The sequence below is a fragment of the Neopsephotus bourkii genome, unplaced genomic scaffold (genome assembly GCF_033783945.1).
Source record: "Neopsephotus bourkii isolate Nb327-2 ecotype Australia unplaced genomic scaffold, CSIRO-AGI_Nbou_v1 NB_1511, whole genome shotgun sequence".
NCBI classification, from domain to species: domain Eukaryota; kingdom Metazoa; phylum Chordata; class Aves; order Psittaciformes; family Psittacidae; genus Neopsephotus; species Neopsephotus bourkii.
Genome location: NW_026901987.1, coordinates 343,241 through 362,500, shown reverse-complemented (window position 1 = coordinate 362,500; position 19,260 = coordinate 343,241). Strand labels below are relative to the sequence as shown.

Sequence of the window (19,260 nt, the reverse complement as noted above, 5' to 3'; positions counted from 1 at the left end):
GAAGTTTTTCATAAATCATAGAATAGCATATGGCTGTAGTTTAGCTTTTTAGGTAAAAGGTATGTTTTCATTAGTGCATTTCTTACTGCTGATCACTGTAAAAACATGTGGATCAGCTTTCCATTTCTCTTACGCAGATCATGATAACCTGTAGAGTAGAGTAGAGTACAATCATTTGTGCTATGTTTTTAATTTTCTAAAGCACCTTGATGACAGTGAGTGTTCAGTGGTGAAGCATCCTCTATTGAACCACCCTTAAAAAAGACGAAGCAAAAACAAAATAACCTTGCCAAGTCCAACTTCGTATAGGTAAAAGATAGAAAAAATTAAGTCTTTCTTTGGACTTGGCATAAAGAGCTTCCCTTAACCCCCTACCCAAAGGGATACTGCAGTTATACTACATACCCATAGGCACCACAATGAAAATTGAAGCTTATACCTAATTAAGGTTTTATACACACCAGTTCCCCCAGTAAATGCAAATTTTAACAAAATTAGACATGTCATATGTTGAAAATGCTCATGGCAAACAATCATTTTGCATTCCTGCAAATAAAATTGTTTTATACTGTAAGCTGGAGGCGAGTGTAACTTATTTTTGTAATAAAGTTTTTATTTTTTTTATGTGTCATTAATATAAATGTGTGTTAGTAGAGGTCTTCTGGTTAAAAACTTAGAATCACACACATTTCAGTATGTTTACTTGTATTTACATAATTTTTAGAATAGTGGTTGCCAATAGCCTGTATGTTTCACATTAATTGATTTTTTTTTTTTTGTTATCTTAATAAACCATTTTAGTATGTTGTATGTCAATTACTGGGATAGCTGGGACATGAAGTGTAATCTAAAATTGTCAAATATTCATTGGAATATGTAAATGTGCCTTGCCAGTTTTGAACTTTTAAGACAAAGTAAGCAATTGATGGTGGAATGAGTAGCCAATGCTTAAGAGACGTTTGCTACCAGTTTGATATACTGCCCTTGCTAAAGAGAAGTAACCTTTTTCCTCAAATTTTGAGCATTGAAATACACAGTTGCATTAGCTTCTGAATTTTCAAATCTAGCGATAAAACATTAGGCTTACAGAAGTAAGTTTGCTAATTGTAGCCTTAAGTATAATCTTGAATTTCAATGTAATCCTTGGTGCTGGCATTCCCAGTGCCAAGGAGTTTAAATGATCCCTTTAAAGAGGTTGCCATGCCTACTGGCACTTTTACTGTCATACGGTTTTATAAGGAACACTGTCAAGATGTGGAAACTGATTTTGGACTTGCTATAAAATGAAAGCATTGGGGGTTGTAGGAGAGGGGAAGTCCTCAGATTTACTAACCTAGAAATCTCTCCATTGCTGGAAAACTTAAAATATTTGTGGGATCACAAGTGCTAATGACTTAACATGGAAATGTGTTGTGGGGAGAAGGGGGCTAATGTATTTATGGAACTATAACAGTTGATGGAATTGCATAAAAACATTGCTGTTAAGGCGCCACATGTGTTGAAATTGTGGATCACATCCTTAATTTCAACTCTAAAAAGCTTGCTAAAAAAAGAAAAAGGTAAAATTGACAGGAAAGCATTTTTAATGGAATGCAAGCAATGGTGAGTGAGCAGAATATCAAGATCTTGACAGTGTTCCCTCTAATTATGAACTCAAGCCATTATAACTTTTAAAATTAAATATGATTTGCACTGTTCTGATATTGGTGCAGTTTTTTAGCAAAATGATCAGAAAACAAAATTGCATGTGGTGATTATTAGTGTGGAAAAAACCCTAAAAAACAAACAAAAAAAGGAAGTTATTTTCAAAGCTTTAAATCTGGTTGTGTAAAGAAAAGCTTTCATTACTAAGTGGAAATACTAGTGAGAATGGGCAAGTGCATATATAGAACTTCAGTTTGGTTGCACTGGGTGTTGGTAAACTTGAAATGTTCTACAGCAATAATGCATCTCCTATGGGGTGCTTTGGTGACAAATGGACATCAAATACACAGTTGTTTTTGGCGTGTTAAAGGCAATGTTGTCTTAATGTATTATGCTGCCTCTGTTTATTTTCATAGGAGGCTTGCTTTACTGAAACACCTGCAAAGGTTTTCGTTTAAGCTAGCATAGCTCCACAGTGGTTTGTAATTTGTTCCTAAATTTGAAGTCCAGTTGAATTTAATGAGAAGTCAATAATTGCTGCTGCTTAACACTTCTGGTTTATAAACACTCCAATACACAGCTTTTAAAATTAATGCTCGTTTTAATACTCATTTTTGCTTGAAGGGTTTCCTACAGGATATACAACTGTGTAATTTTTATTATTTTTTTATAATTTAAAGAGGAGATTTGTTACAACTTGGAACTCAAGTTTGTTTTTACTTTTGGAGGAAGGCTGTTATTACAGATACTGAGACCAGTTTCTGATTTTCTGTGTTGTAAATACTGCCTTGAATCTAAAATAAGGTATAATAATTCCTTTCCTGGGGGTAAAGGGTATGACATAGTGTAAAACAGACGTAGCCTTTTCCGAAGGCAGGATTTCCAACCTAATATTTCAGGATAGAAATGTTACGTATGGCTGCAATTTCTTCTCATGTGCCCTTGATAATTCTTCAGAGGCTTAACTTTTGTGTTCAGCCTAACAGTTATTTCAGTGCTTCCACTCACCAGTGAGGGGAGAATTTTTATTGTAAGAAATAAAACTGAATGGCAGAGAGACATAAACACAGACGACATTTCCGTGAAAAGTGTATTCAAATCGATACATTCTACAAAACTAAGACTGTTACTCCCTCACTTCTGTTAATGAAAATTTGGTGGGAAATGTTAATTGTTTTAAATGGAATAGCAATATTTTGAAGAAGGCAGTGAGGCAGAGCTCTTTACAACGTGGAGTTGGAGCTTGAGTTTGTTCACAGGCTAAAGCTTATGAATCCCAATTTAAAGACAGGCTGTGATGGACATGAAAGTCTGTCTTTGGTGAGTGTCTTCCTGAATTAACTCCTGCACATGACATCTCTTGGCTGGGGGTAGCTAGTTGCATTAGTTGGGCAGAGGAGACGGCAGATTGTACTTTGTCATTTACTCTGTCAGATAAAAATGGTATGTGGCAGCAGGAGAGGAAGTTGAGCTGAAGATTCCTTGATCCTTAACAGGGATAGCGGGGGGAGAAGGAATAAATCAGTGTTACTTTACAGGCATCTAGTGCAAATGGACATAAAGGAAGCTCTGATGTTAAACTTTTTCTGGGATACTGATAGTGACAGTCATCTAGTCAATGCTTTACAAATGTTTAATTACATTTACTTGTGTTCTCAAGTCCACAGGATAAAAGAGTGACTTTTCTTTGGTGCTCCTTTGCTTTAACTGTTACAATAGATACTCCTAGTGGCACTTTAAAAAAAAAAAAAAAAAGAAAAAAACCAACCCAAAAAACCCACCCCAATCTTGTTAGCTTACTTGGAATTTGGACAAGAGGGGCAGTTGTCTCTTGTCATCTTTTTCTTGCCTGTATGTAGCTGGTTACTAGTTTTTTGCAAAGAGACATACTTTTAAATGGGCAGTTGTTGAGTAGATGTTGCACAGCAGAGATCAGCTGGAAATGTTGGGTGACGTTAAAACTGTCTTTATGAGAGTTGTGTTAGATGGTCAGATTTCCAGGTACCTGGTAAAAGCTTTTGGTTTTGGGGGGGTGGGTGTGGTGTGTTTGGTGTTGGTTTTTTTTGGTGGGTTGTTTTTGTTTTTTTTCAATAAAAAGGAAAAGAAAAAAGCACCTGTACAGTCTAGAAGATGCAGTCATGGTATGATGGTATGTAAGTAATAAGTCATTAAATATGGCTTGAATTTTTAAAGTTTAAATCAAAGATAGATCATAGTTCCAAGAGTTGTTTTGTTCATGGACGTTAGTGGCCGCTCCAAAGTCAGCCCTTAGGTTTTGACAGTCTTAGGTAAAACTTGCAATGTCAGAAAACTGAATTCCCTCTAGTCTGAGAAGGATGTGTTTGGGTCATTAATGGTGACAGTTCACAGTCTTTGCACAGTTAGCTTGACACATTTTACTTGTTTTGGTCACTAACATGTAGAAAAGATATTTGAATCTTAATGCATATTTTCTTTGCACTAAGGCAGTTATGAAATGCATTCTTAGCTCTGCTACACACCCAGTAGAATAACGTATGCCATTTGACTGCACAGAAGATAATGGTAAGTAAAACCAGACATTTTAGTACTTAAATGACTTTCAGTACCTAAAATCCCAACTTCAGTGGCTGTTTAATTGATTCCCTATCTGCAGTTACTAGGGAGGTTGTGGGTTGTAACTCTTCAATTTTAATATGTCCACTTCAGTGCTAAGTGAATGTTGGGTGTAATCTGTTCAGTGTAATCCAGCACTGTTAAATATGTTTGATCTAAAAGTCTCAAGAATGCTTCATAGATAATTAATTTTTAAATACTTTTAAACTGGTGGGTTAGCAATTGTAGTAGCTTAAGGGATTTTCCATTAACTCAGTCAGTCATTGAAAGCCAGGAACTAAATGTATTAGGTCCTGAGTTCCTGGTTCTAGGTATAGTGTTTCAGTATTGTTCTGCCATCTGACATTTTCAGCTGGGAATTTTTCTTTTTTTCCTCTCTAGTAGGATGAAGAATGCACCTAATTCTGTTCCTAGTAGTGGTTATTTAAAAACTGTATTATTACATGTAGCTAATTTGGGATTAAAAAGCTCCCTCTGTGATAACACAGGCAATTTTATAGATGCCCTGTTTAATAAATGAGGGTTTTCCTTAAGCTGCAATTCAGCATAGTTAAGAATGAAACTCCTGTATTACAAAACAGCAGTGAGAGCTAGCCTGAAATAAATAATAATGTTTCATAATGCAGATGTATTATAGTTGAAAGGTGATTTTATCTTTAATATTACAGCATTTGAGATGGCAGATAAAAATACCTTGTCCCTGCATCTGAAAAAGCTGAAGTGGCTGTTAAAGGACTGTTCCCATTTCCTTGTTTCAGAGTGTGGTCAGAGACTTCCTTTGGATAGTTCAGTTTTTTTCTTTCACTACAAATAGTTGTTCTAAGAAGCTTCCAGTGTTCTAACCTGTTTCCAGTGCAGTTTTCTGCACATTTGGTTTGGTGTTTTTTTTTTTTTTTTAGCTTTGTATGTGTGCTTAAATTAATACTTTTTTTATTATTTCATTTAATTTTTTTTATTTAGCAGAAGACAAACCTCCAGTGGCAATCACTGGTGTGTGTGTGAGTAATATTTTCACCAAGAAGTGACCAGTATGTAACATTAACTAGTCTAGTAAAGCAGTCCTCTATTCATGTTCCCTACACTTTCATAGAAGTATGTTAGCTTACACTTGCTTTTGAATTAGTGGGGTGTTTTGTAGAAAACTAGAGCATGTCTGTTGATAAATGTGTCAGAATTTGCAACTGAAAACTGCTGCAGGCTTCGTGCTAATGGAAGAATAGACTTGAATTTCAAGTGGGGCGGGGCAGGGCAGGGGGAATGTTGTAAGTTCTGTCTCAGGAAGTCCTGAAGGTACTGCAAGCTTTAGTTGGCTTTAAACTTTAGCGGTGAGTACAATGGAAGCTGGGCTCATGTTGCTGAATGATCTTTGCTGCTTTGTTTCATTATGCCTCTTTTGTTGCCTTGTTTCATTATGTTTTTCATTATATTTTCTTATGACAGTTTGTTGCCCTCATTGTAACATTCTTTAGAAAGAGTACTGCTTTTATTGAGTACTGAACCAGGAGGAATATACAGATGAATGGTGAAAAAGTGTTGACATCTAAGCTTTGGGATACAGTTTGTAATGTGCTTTAAGGTGCAGTAAGGTGTACTCATATAGGTACAAATGACATTGAGGTAAATCAGGTAGTGGTCACATCTTGATGAGGTTAGCTCAAACTACCTTCAGTGTTTGCCTGTGCTAAAGCCGATTATTTAGTACTGAAGCATGCTAAAATGCTCCAGTAGTTTTACTGTGGAGTTAGTAAAAAGCAATAAGGACAGTAACTCCAGTACAGCTGCAGGTAGATTATGATCCACTCTGATTTTTGTAGTCTCTGGAAGAACAAGAGACAGTCATGCATACTGTGTTTTAAGCATCTATTAAATTTTTCAGTCCTTTAGAAGCAACCTTTTTATCCTTTAATACATGAAGGAGAACATCTAAGGTTCAAATTCTGCACACAGCTTAAAGATAAAGGGACATACTTGACTCTGAAAAGAAGCCCCGCTGTTAAAGAGGTAATCTATCTTGGAATCCCTGTATCTATCAAAAATGCATATACTGGGGAAAAAAAGTCAGCACAACACAGCACTCTCTCTTCCCTGTTCCCTAAAGGTATTTAGGAGAGGATGTTAATATGCAACTAAGGACATGTAGGTTAAATAGGTCATAGGTATTGAATTCTTAGATATGGGGCAAGTGAGATGAAGGCCAGTCGCAGAACTTCTGCCTCACAGTTGCATGTTAAAAATGATGTAAAGAGATCTTGGGTTTCACAAATGAACCGTGTTTAAAGTTCAGTTTAAAAAAGCACAGACATGTCTTAACTTGGACGTCTTGAAGGGCAAAAAGTATCCCTGTGAAAAGGAAAACCTACAGGGTCTTGTGTAAATACTTTTTGCTTTTTTAAAGTGGTGTTGACAACCAGGGAAGTTCCTCCTCGGAGAAATACTAAGGAGTGTTTGCCTTTATTTAAAAAGTTTGACCTAGGAGTGATGGAATCACAAGCATTCCTCACTTGGGAAGGTTTTTATGAAAGCATATTCTTGTTTGTTCTCTGAGAAAATGTAAGGTGAGGGAACAGTTGGGAAAAGAAATCATCTACCTGTAGGCACAAGGTGGCACTTAAATATACCTGAACTACATTCCTGCAAACTTGTAGTCTTAGGGCTAGGGGCAGAATAGCCAGGGAAGCAACCTGGGAAGCCAGAACATAGATAACTTTATTTAGCTGTGTTACAGCTTTGTAGGATCTTTCCTGCTACTAATCAGTCTACCCTTTTCCTGCGAAAGGTAGGTACACTGTAAGCCAAGCACCATGTAGCAGCCACAGAGTGATGTGAAGGGAATGTCATGTGATGCATCTTGCCCAGATTCAACAAACATCAGGTTGAAAAAACAGGGTCCTCGGTTTACGTTTCAGAAGGTAAGAAGATCTTGTCCTGGCTGTCTTAATCATTAGGGCCGCTTTATCTTGGTAGAATTTCAGAAGAAAGTTGTCTGAAAGTGTCCCTGTAAAGGGTGGAGATTTTGAACACAGCAAAATACAAAAATGGTGGAGGAAATAAACCTCCTGTTACTGTGCCTCATGCTGCTATTTTAGATGTTGTGTTCTGAGGGGTGATACCCTAGAGCTGCTGTTTTTAAACCTGCAGTTTTGAAGTGATGAACTAAAATAATTTCAGCCCCAAGGAAGCAAGAGCCAGTCTTGAATACCTGATTACATGTGTCCCAAAGATGGACCCTTTCTTTTCAGTACAGGTGAGTTCTTTCATCTTTTTACTGGTATAACATGTTGCCACTCACTGCCTTTAATAATCCCTTAAAGGGTGTGCCAAAGGTAGGACAGTTGAGAAAAACTGCTTTTAATGATGAGTCCTTAACTGAGTGGTGCTTGAAGGCAATGCAATGTTCATTGCAAAGCTTGCGTGTAAAGTCTTGAGTGTCTCTTAATGCAGGGGAAAAAAGTCATAATAAGTGTTTCGTTTGTAAAGCTGGGTGAGTCAGTGCCAACTTGGAAGCCCCATTGCAGATTTTAGATTCAGGATGGGGCCCACATAGCTGCCAAGTGCACCAACTTCTTGTACAGAGTTGTGGGGATTTTTGTCTGGGAAGGAATGCACTACATGCCCAGCATCCTGGGAGAGATAAGTGGCAAATCATTCCTTGGCATTAGGCTAGGACTTTTCATTAAAGAGCTGGTGGTGCAAGTAGTCTAAATAGGCATACTCTACACTGAAGGCGGTCTTCATGTGCTGAGAAGTGAATGTACTTGCAATGAACAGTATGTGCTTGGAAATGGACAGCTGGGACCTTGAGGGATAAGAAAATGTTGAGAGCTGGTACGAAGGTTGCTAACTTGAATCATGTTCAACATTTCCTCAAGTCTAGGCTAGAGCTTACATGCCTTAATAACGAGCAAGTACACTTCCTTTGTGAACAAAAGGAATTTTATTCTAAGGCTGTCAAATGCAAAAGCCTGTATTGGGTCATAAGGTAAAAAAGTTGAAGGAGTGTGGCAAGGTAGAATACGCTTGCCAGGATTTGAATTTGCCAGTTGTTATTACAGTTAAGAGGATCAGGCATAGGTACTGCCTTGTATTTTATTCTAGTATATTTATAGCATTTGTTTTCATAGACAGCTTTCAGTGGGGAAAAGTTATTTTCTCTGCAGGTGAGCATGGTGAGCCGTATCTCTGAAGACTCAATGGGAGATGGGAACATTCCTGACTGTAGAATGTGAAGTCAGCATCTGATGGAGAACTCTGAAGAGTTCTTGGTGAAACTCAGGTGGGCAGCTTTGAACTAAGACATCTTGGACTGAAGGCACTAACTCCGTGTCTCCTCACTGCGCAAACCATTCCTCCAGATAATTGGTGTTTTCAATTTTGTTCCCTTCTTCTGGCTTTTAACTATTGCTCTTCGGCTTCTGGGAAGAAGAGTGAATCATCACTGTGTAGGTAGCTTGACTTTTCCTTCCGGCCTGACAAACAACTAAAGGGGAAGATGAAGAGCTTGGCTATGGCTCCCCACCATTGTGGTCCAGGAGAACACCAGATACATGGGCTTTTCAGAATTGAGTCTGACTGGTGTTCCAAGTTTCCTGACCATAACAGATCCCAGAAACACACTGGACATAGAGAACACACTGTGGTATGGTGATAGGTCATAGTACTTGATTTGTGGGGTTTTTTTTATGTGCAAGCAGAATGGTGATCAGAACTTCCTACTTGTCGAGATAAATAATGGTGATGAGACTTGTACATAAGCCACTTGGAATGTGGATGATACTAGAGAATTCTTTTTCCATTTTGATACGTTCTGAAGCAAAATATGCTTTCTCAAGGAGAAAAAAAAATAATCTTCCCTCTTGGATTGGAATGGCACTGATGCCAAGTTGAGGTTTATCTGAGATGCCCTAGTTCTGTGTGTTGTGTTACATGCTATCTTATGTGAATCTGTTGAAACCACACAGACCATAATCTTCACCTGTAATTTTGGGGGCGGAGGGGGAGAGAGAGTACTACAAACTGGACATACATACCCCAAAATCAGGATTAGACTGAAGGACTCAAAATTTCTGAAGGGGAAGAAAATGTTATTTCTTACAGTTTGATATGCAAGATGGTAATCTGATTTTAATATTTAAATGCCTTTTTATTAATATAGACTTTATGTCTCTTTCTGTGGAAGAGTGAAATCTTAATGCCTAGCATTTAAAAGTGGGAGTTTTTTGTACTTCTGTAGAAAAACATGTAAGCCAAGTAGCTTGTGTAGTAGCAAGCTATCCAGTCAAATCAAACTGATTTAGGAAGCTTTAGAATAATAGTGTTAATACCGCATCATACTAGTTCCAGTGTCTTTCCTAGGCAGAATACTAGTTAAATAAAACAGAAAATAAAAAGCAAAGCAAAACTTTAATGGAGTTTTGCAGAAACTGCCTAAGTCTTCCAGATATTCCCCGTTTCTCAGTTTCACAGTTTGTGCCTTTTCCAGACAGCTCAGAGTCCTCTTACCTGCCTTAGCATGCACTCTCCCCTCCCCAAAGGTCACTGTAGGGAAAACTAAATGTAAGTGGCAAGTGTGCACATAACCAGGAACTGCATTTGTAGAATATCTGGAGGAATCCCAAGTAACAGTTCTTCACTACTCTGGAAGAGAGACCGTGGCTTTCTGTCCTGCCAAGGTATGTCTGCTCATAGGCCTGTGGAAGAATCATATACTTCTACAGAAACACCATTAATGCTGGTGCTAGAGGTGAAGTAGTATATAATAATACATCATTTTTCTGTTAAATAGGCCAGCACTCGGGGGGCAGGGAAAAGGGTTTGGCAGAATCTTCAGAAGCTTGGAGGCAGCTGTCTGATAAAGATGGAACTGATCAGCTATGAGCTGTAAGGAAGTCTATCCTTGCAGAGCTTGGTACTGAGCCCCTGTTCTTAAATTTTCTCATTAAAAATCTTATTCTTCTTGTAGTGGAGCTTCACCACAGAATAAGAAACATGGGCAAGCTGTCTACATGCTTCAGAAAGCCTCAGAACTCATCCTTGCGTCTGAGGAGAAACAGCCCTCTCTTCAGGCTGTCTCATAGTATTGTCACATTATGCCTGTCAAATTGATCTTTTTGCTTTTGTTGTATATTCAATATCCTTGCAAGGGAAATGTAACAAATATTTATGTCCTATTGCTTTTTATTTTCTCTTTAATCATTCTGAAAATGCCTGGGTTTGGTGTATATCAATTAAAGGAAAATGTCAGATTGATCCGATATATCCTCAGCCAACAAATGGTAAACAAAACAATATCCTGGTCATACAATTGGTTTATAAAAATTTCTGTAAAACATTTGACGGGAAGACTTAACTAAAGCACAAATAATGTCTTGAGGGTGATAATGTTACTTGACTTTTACCCTATACTGCTTTTACATACTTTGTAGTTGGAGAAACTGCTTGCTCGAACTAAAAATATCTCTATGGGATTCTGACCTGACAAAAGCACTCAAGGCATTTACTGCTGTATGCACAGAAGCTAAAGCAATGGCTGTCAGGATACCAGCTTGCCAGTCACCAAAAAAACCCCACGGATCTCATCACTTTGGGTTTACATGGTCATTATCAGCACCTACAATGGACATGTTCTTATTGGTAGGAAGTTTTCTCTGATAGGAGCTGGCTTACAACAGCAGCCTTTAGTTATAATTAATGTTTTCCTCACTTTTGACAAGTTCTGTGTGTTGATTAGAATTTCATCAGTATGTGAAGACTTCAGATTGGGATTATTTTTTTTTTTCCACTGTAGCTGTTGGGATTTGTTTGGTTTTGGTGGTTTTTTTTTTTTTTGTTTGTTTCATTAAGGTGGAAAAGAATCCACCAAACTGCGAGAGTTGTGTCTAAATGAGTTAAAAAGCATCATAAATCTTTATGGGCAAAATTGTCAAATTACACCGAGGGGGTGCAAATATAGTGAAGGAACCATTTAAAGAAGGCACTAGTTCTACTAATAAAAGTCATTTGGAATGCTATTTTGTTGAACAGTTTTGTTTCCCCTGTTACAGCTGTTTCCTACTCCAGCGCTACAAAAGAAAGGATGTAATAAAGTTGGAAAAGGATATTGAGAACAACAAAGATGATAAAAGGTACAAAAGTGAAAAATAATTCATTGGAGTAGGAATCTTCGTTTTGGAAAAGACTTTCCTCAAGTGGCCAAAGTATTTTGCTAAAATGATAAGCAGCAAGTGCATTGAGTAGAGAATGATTTTATTTTTTTTTTCACCATCTCTTTATAAAATAGTAAATTAAATGTGAATGTTTGGAGAGCTGCATCTTCACTCATACAAATGTAAGTAAGTGACAATCAATCCTTGTTGAGTGATTTTATGAGTGGTAAAACTTCATGACTGTTCAAAAAGCAGCTTGAAACCTAGCAAAAAAATTCTTTTTTAGAATATCCCCAAGATTGTGAATCAAAGGATGTTCCAGGAAAGTACTATTAAATTATTGCTTATGCCTTTACAACTTTTTCCTAAGTATGTATTCCCTGGTGGCTATCATCACAAACAGAATGCTCACCTAGTTGAACCCTTGCTGACCCAATGCAGCTCTTCTACAAATCCACCAAGTATCTATGATGAAAAACTTATACTACCTTTAAGTTCTCCAGGCCTCATCATAGTTATGAGGCATAGGTTCTGCAACGGTTTGCAATGATTTAACAGAAACATGTTGAAAGGATTTTCTTGACAATCCTCAGTTCAGCTGAAACAAGGGAACAAGGCTTAAATTTCTCCTGTAACTCCCTACTTGAAAATTTCCCCCATTGACCTCAAAGCTGGTCAGTGGAAATGCCCCTCAGGACCTGGTACACCGTTTTCACAAAGTGTGTATCCAGGGCAGCATTTTCTTTACCCTCATAGTACGTAAATGGCTTGATTTTCATTGAGTCCTAGCTCTTAAGTATGGCTATAGTATTGTTTTACCTATTTGCATTGGTTCAGCTTCTTTTTCTTACAAATTAATGTGGTTTGGGGTTTGTATTTTTATTTTTTTCCCCTCCCAGATTAACCTAGGTTTTTGGAAGGAATTATGTTTTCCAGCTCTTTTTCCCTGTATATACTGACCAATTCAGCTACCTCGATACTCCATTAAGATGCATATCCAAAGAGCTTATTTTTCACTTAGGTGGAAAAAAAATAAGATTTCCATAGACTATACCTTTGTCAAATGTTGCCACAAACCCAATATTCATTTCTTTAAGCATTTTTCCAGTGTCTTCTATACAGGTCTTGTGCCTCTTCATGCATATTCCTTAATGGTGCTTTTTGCTGTTCACTTTTGCAGGCCTCTATTTCTTACTGACAGTAATAATCTTGTACACTCACATTGCAACTTTCTGCTCTTTCTCCTTTAATGTTCCCTAAACTGTAGTTTGGACAGTATAGATTATTTTCATCTCTAAATTCTCTCAGGATCAAGTCTGAGAAGGAATGTATACAAAAAAAATCCTTTTCATGTAAACAACTTGAAGAAAAGCTCTGTATATATACTACTGTTGCTTTGGTCCTTTTTACTTCCTCCTTGAGAGTTGTAAGCTCCTCAAGTCAAAACTGCCTCAAGCACATTGCTTGGCTTTGTTCCCTCTTCATGCCTATGGTATTTTCCCAAATGGACCTGTTTTGGTTGTCCCACTGAAATTCTAACAGTACATTACTGCTTTGCCCAGCATGGTTCCTTTTGGGTATACTGAACTGTCCCTCTGGAAAGAGTTGCACTCGAAGCGGGTTCTTTAATTTCCTTACCAAAACAGTCTCCCTGCCTTTTACCCTTGCAAGTCTTTATGTTGGCTGGCACCAGTCAGTGACTTCATGGCTTTAGTCCTAAGCACAATCTGATAGGTATTTTCAGGTTTTCCAATTGAATTGTATTTTACAGTACCTTAGGGGGGAAACGATGAATTTTGAGTGGCCTGTTATACCTGAAACCCTTTAGCCCCACCCCTTCAATTTCAGTTGCCTGCTGAATCTGTTGCTAAACAAACAACAAAACTTCGAAATGGTGTAATGTCAGTTGGCAGTTCATTTCCCCTGCAGTTGTGGAAACCAGTGATCTTTTGAGAAGTATGTTCCCCATCGTTTTATAAAGAGTTTCTCCCACTTTGCACTTTAGTGTTCTGGAGCAGCTCCTAGATTCTTCTAGGAGACAACTTGTGTGGGGATTTTATCTGGAAAGCCAGTGTTCCTGTCAGTGTACCCAGCAGGTACTTTTCCTCAGGTTATCATTTCCTCATCTATGCTTTGATCTTGTAGTACTGAGAGTCAATTTATGGTCCATAATGTGGTGGTCCGGGAAGCAAATTGGATATGCACCACCCACTGGCAGCACACATTCCCATAAAGCTTATGAGCACAGGTCTACGCAGCTGGTATAGAGAGCTGATGCCCAAATGCCTTAAACTGTCAGATTAGCAGTTTATTAACTCATTAACAGACACAAATAATTATCCTCCAACCCAAAGCAAACCAGAAATGTTAATCAAATGGTCAGCCCCTACTCCCAAATTTTCCTTTAATACAGAAAGGCCAAGAAGCACTGCAAAATACCAATTTTCACCTATGTTTTTTGTGTACAACTGAATTAGACTGAAACTGGTAACTGTTGATGGATGTCCTGTAGTTTTGAACTTAAAACTGTCAAGTCTAAAATGCCCACTAATGCTGAATTTTCTTGGGATCTGAGTCACCAACTTCAGTTTCACTTTTTTATTTAAGCTTACCTATTTGCTAAATACTTAACATGAATGTTCCATGAAGTTTTCTGCTAAGTGGCTGAAGTTAAAGGTTAATATGAAGCCTTCTATTTAAGCTTCTTGAAGGGGCCTACAAAAATGGTGAGGGACTTGTGGGGAATAATTTATATAGGAGAATTAATTCCTCGTTGGGCAAACGTGAAGAACTGATTACATTATGTAAGTTAACCTAGACAACTGCATCCATGAAAACGGTAACTATCTAATGCATTGAGAAGAGCAGAAGCCGACTTGCTGACACTGCAAATGAGAACCTGTATTATTGTTCACTGCCTGGTTTACTGAAAAAAGCATGGCTTTTTAAGCTAAAAAAAAAAAAAAAACAAACCCAAGCACTTTGCTAAACAGAATCTTAGTCTTATGACTGGTATTATTCAGCCAATGACTGTAGCATTTAATTTTATGTTGAAAATCTGCACTAGTGTATTTCTGAATGCTAGAATACACAATCCTCTGTTACTATTAAAAATAATCCATAAGACTGCTTCCATGATCAAGTGAAAGATCCTTTTGCATTTTCAATATTGTAATAAAATCTAGCTTTCCAGAACAACTCAGTCCTGGCCATGCTGCTTCAGAGCTCAGCTCCAGATGCATGTTTACCCCTTCAGTTCGCTAGTTAACTAGAGAATCTTCCCAAGAATTTATGTGAAGAGAAAAAGGCTGGCTGTTACTGGGGAATGGGCAAATGTATTTCTCACATAAGGTCAAGACAATTTTGAAAAGCTGCTTGTTGTCAGTATCTCCCTTTTGTTCTTCCATGCTTGCTTATGTTGGAAAACAAACCTCAGACACCTCATTCAGTGTAGCAGAACAACCTGAGTAGTCAGAAGGGGGTGGGCAATGCCAACACAGCTGTCTCCAGCAGAGCAGGATGGGATAAAGCAGATTGTTGTAGTGTCTGCCCAGCAGCGGTGGTCTGTGAATTTAAGGAAATCACACAGCTTCTCAGATGGTAAGGTACAATTAGTGCCAAATGTGAATGTGGCAATTTTACTTTAAACAAACATAACCCTGACAGAGAAGCTACAAATTAAACGCTACCCAGAGTAAAGAACGCAAATGGAAGCAGAAGTTTGAATTGTGTTCTTGCTGGTTTGCCGTGCAAGTCACTTCCTATGTTACAGATATATAATAATGTGATGTCTTTATGAATTATTTTAAGAATTACACATTTTTCAAAGCTATTCCTCATTAGAAACACTGCAAAGTAGATGACTAAAAATCACAAGCAGTAAAGCTGAAGATAAAATAAGCAGGTAGCAGAAAAATGCGTCTTCTAAGGAAAAGTAATTTCCTCTGGCTACACTGTATGGAATTTGCTGTGTGTATGCACCTTATTTGTTTGGGTTAATTTCCTAACAGAAAACACATGGGCTGACATGAAGTAATACTGTGCAGATGCTCTTAAAGAAATTCAAGCTGACCCTGGGCTTTTGCCAGGTTGTCTGAAAAAGGTCAACATACTGAAGTCAAACTGCAGCATTTCACCTGTTAGAGAGGTCAAGGGAAGTGTTGCATAAAGTGAGAAAACATCCAAGCAAAGATTCTTAAAGCTATTCTCAGCTTTCAATTTCTAGATCCTGACTCACCTTCCAAATACTGAATTTTCCTTAACAGCTTTATTGTGCAGGGTTTTTGCTGGAGACTTGTAAACACGACTCTTCTGAACAGAAGTGTTTCATATGCACTCACATAGCCTTTGCCAAGATACATCTCTGTGGGGCCTAGTGCAAATGAATAAGGGCACAGCAACTGCTCAAAAGAGCTCAAAACCAGAGACACTTCTCTGGAGCACTGATTTTCCCTTAACAAGTAATGTCATATTTACATAACTTTGAGCTTCCCAATACTGAGTAACAGTTGCTGAATGTATTCAAACAGTTTGAAAGCTTGTGACTTGCTCTGTACCTGAAGGTAGTTATTCATGGGAAGTTGGCTTTAAATTGTTCTTGCTAGCAATAAACTACATTCCAAGTTTAGTTTATTTTCAATGTCTTAACCTTGGATAGTTAAGGAGGGCGTCTGTCATGTTTCCTAACCTGTTCTTTTTCTTTACAAGTAAATACAAAGTGTTGAGAGACATTTATATGGTTTTAGTGTCCGAGTCACTAAATTACTTAGCTCAGTCATCATCTAAATATAGAGCATTTAATCAGATGAAGCAGTTTCTAGCTGCCCAGCGCTGGGAGCCCCTGTTGTCCATAACCTAAGTATTTATAACTAGGTAAGCTTTCTGTCATCAGAGATCTTCTATTTCCAAGGCTTAGCACAGTATGTTACACAGAGCTCTAAATGCCACACGAGCGCGTCACCGAGGGCTGCTGGCAGCTTCTCTCCGGGACCCGGCTGCTCGGTCCTCTTCGGCTCCCCGTCTCTCCTCCCTTCTTCCCCGCCCGTGACCAGGCAGAGCGTTGTATCGTTCCGGCTTTAGGGAGGCAGAGCCCCGTCCAGACCCGGCCGAGCTGCGGTGTGAGGGGTGTGGAGGGTCAAGGAGCTCCCATAGCGGCAGCCACACCGCGCCCTATGGCCCACGGGGTAGGGTCACCTCAGTCACCGCCGCGTCGGACTGTTCCCCTCCGACAACACGGCGGCGACAACCCCGCCTGTCGCTGGCGTCACGTGCCAGCAGTCACGTGGTGCCGGGACCGGAAGCGTGCAGATGCGGCCTCCCCCCGTCCCGGGTGCCGATCCGGCGCCGCGCCGGGCAGCGGCCGCAATGCGCTGGGTGCGGGCGGCCGGCGAGTGGCTGCGGCAGCGGGCGCGGGGCGCCGAGGTGCTGCGGGAGACCTGCCGGCAGTACCCGCTCTTCTGCTGCCTTCTTCTGGGGCTGGGCGCCGCCACCCTTCTCCTCAACCGGTAACCGGGAGCGCCGGGGCGGGCAGCCGGGCCCGGGGGAGCGCCGATACCCTGTCATGCAGTAATGTTGCCTTCCTGTTTGTTTGTGAGGTATCTTCATGTTTTAATGATCTTCTGGTCGTTCGTGGCTGGTGTCGTTACCTTCTACTGCTCGTTGGGACCGGATTCCCTCCTGCCCAATATTCTTTTTACGATAAAATATAAACCCAAGGTAAATGTCTGTTAGCATTCTGCTTTCTTTATATTTAGAAAGAATGTGTGATTCCAGGAGCTTTCTGACATATACACCAATGCAGCTCGTATCTATCATCTGAGAGGTGTTTTGTAGCAAATACACAATGACTAAGACTTTGTATTCTTCATACATTTTGTGTAGCCCTATCAAACCTACATGTGGCCGTAAAGCCTGTTGGGAGCGTTCAGGGATGTTGTTTTCTGCTTCACTCATTTTTAAGCTTTGGCATTTGAGTATTAAGTAGATGAAAAATTATGCAGTTGTATGCTTTTTTATTGAGGCTTTTTCTTTTATGCAGATGCGCTTCCTTTGGCAAGCCAGCGCTGAGTCTTCTTTGCTGATTGTAGGGAAACTTCTCTAAGTGGTACTGCCTTTCAAATTAAAAAATAAACAACTTTCCCAAATGAAATTGCTGTTTTCAAACTTGAAATTCTACATGAAACCATGTTATAGGTCTAAAAATGCTACAGTTACAATAGTTCAAGTCTATGAGTGAGGCAGGTGTATAAACAGCCACTTTCTTGCTAGACCAGCTGATGTTCGGAGAGATGACTGGAGGTGTGAAGGGGGATCTGTCTATTCAAACAGAAGTGGAAGCGACTTTTCTGTTTGGTTCACTTGTCTCTCATACCATGCCTTATTACCTCATTTTCCTGCTTGGAGAGCAACTTTGTCTTTATGCTCTTCAGTTCTGTGTAATTTTATGCTCTAACAGGAAGTTCACAAATGTCAGTGTATTAAACGTGTCATCAGTTTGAAGAATATAAACTTGTCTAAATGTCTCCTCTTAGCAATTAGAACTGCTGGAGCTATTTCCCCGTGGTCACAGTTGTGCTGTATGTGGCAAGGTCAAATGCAAGAGGCACAGGTAAATTAAATATGTGGCACTGGTAAGCTTAGTATTTCTTACATTTTGCACAATGCAGTAGGAAACTCTCGATGAAGTATTGTTACGCCAACTTTTTCATCCTCTCCTACAGACCTACTTTGCTTCTTGAAAACTATCAGCCATGGCTGGATCTGAAAGTGCCTTCCAAGGTGGATGCATCACTCTCGGAGGTAATTGCTGTAGCTTTTCTTTAGTACATTGAAATACAGTGAGTTTTTATTACATATCTCTTAGATGTATTGCTTCTGGTTCAGTAGCTAATTCCGGTGTACTTTGCATATATGTTAACTTGTTCCTGTAAAAGTGAAATTGAAAGAATATATGCTGGGAGCAGAGAGGCAAGATGAAGTATTTGTTATCACAGATGTGACTGTTGCTGTGGTAGTGTCCCTAGAACACAGAATAAGCATTTATGTGAACTGGGAAGTATATAGGAAAGAACAGTTGTAATTGAACATGCCTGATTCTCAAAAAGTTAAGGGTTTCATCCTGCTTAGTTTGTTGAAGTGGAGGTTAAGAGATGATTTGCCCACAACAAGAGTAGCAAAAGAATGAAAGCCTTAAGGGAAGGGTGAGATGGACAGTGGAGTAATGTTTTAAAAGAACACAGATAACGACTTGCTGACTTCCTTTGACTTAATGTAGTGACTTCTTCTGCAGTTTCAGAACCAAACAGTTATTGTTTTAAAATTACTTAATCTTTTAATTTTTTTTAAGAAGTTTGGGCTAATTGTATTACAGTAACAGTGTTGCTGAATATAATTTCAATAGGCTTATCTTTTTAAACCTATTGCTTTAATAATAGAATGTAAAAATAAATGCTTCTATGTGTGTAATATTTTTAGAATTTGAGGCAGCAAATAGTTGTAACAGTTTATCAAAGGATGTGGTAAATGCTGAAGAACTGGAAATTTTCCTGTTTAGCTTAGATAGGAATTTAATGCTAAAAACATTCTTTGTAGTATGTTATTCATAAGACATATGAGTAGATACCATAGTTACCTTCTAAGACTGATCTTTAAAAAGTGTTGCTGCACATTTGGCATTTCATATTTGATTGCTGTTGCTTACTTCCTCGAGCAGTGAAACAGAGTAATCATCTTCGATAGACACAGACAAGCAGTTTGTTTGAGCCACCATTTTCACCTGTGTAGGATACTGTTTGAAATGAGAAACCTCATTGCTTTTTTCCCCACTGCAACTCTTCTGTACTGGTTAAAAGGGTAGCAGGGGCTCTGCCCACACTAAGCA

The 19,260-nt window shown here is 38.9% G+C and overlaps 2 protein-coding genes across 7 annotated transcripts in view; both read left to right on the top strand.

Annotated features, from left to right (window-relative positions):
* Positions 1-2,237, top strand: part of SYNCRIP (synaptotagmin binding cytoplasmic RNA interacting protein) — a 27,153-nt gene extending 24,916 nt beyond the window's left edge. For all 4 annotated transcript variants that reach the window (XM_061369751.1, XM_061369750.1, XM_061369753.1 and 1 more), the window contains exon 12: positions 1-2,237. This exon is cut by the window's left edge. The gene's annotated coding sequence lies outside the window, so the exon portion shown is untranslated.
* Positions 2,238-16,725: 14,488 nt separating this feature from the next.
* The window catches only part of SNX14 (sorting nexin 14), a 57,207-nt gene continuing 54,672 nt past the window's right edge, over positions 16,726-19,260 (top strand). For all 3 annotated transcript variants that reach the window (XM_061369744.1, XM_061369743.1, XM_061369745.1), the window contains exons 1-4: positions 16,726-16,885; positions 16,976-17,096; positions 17,912-17,988; positions 18,101-18,179. In XM_061369744.1, the coding sequence (XP_061225728.1) occupies positions 16,746-16,885; positions 16,976-17,096; positions 17,912-17,988; positions 18,101-18,179 (417 nt within the window). In that variant the 5' untranslated portion in view covers positions 16,726-16,745. The remainder of the gene's footprint in view (positions 16,886-16,975; positions 17,097-17,911; positions 17,989-18,100; positions 18,180-19,260) is intronic.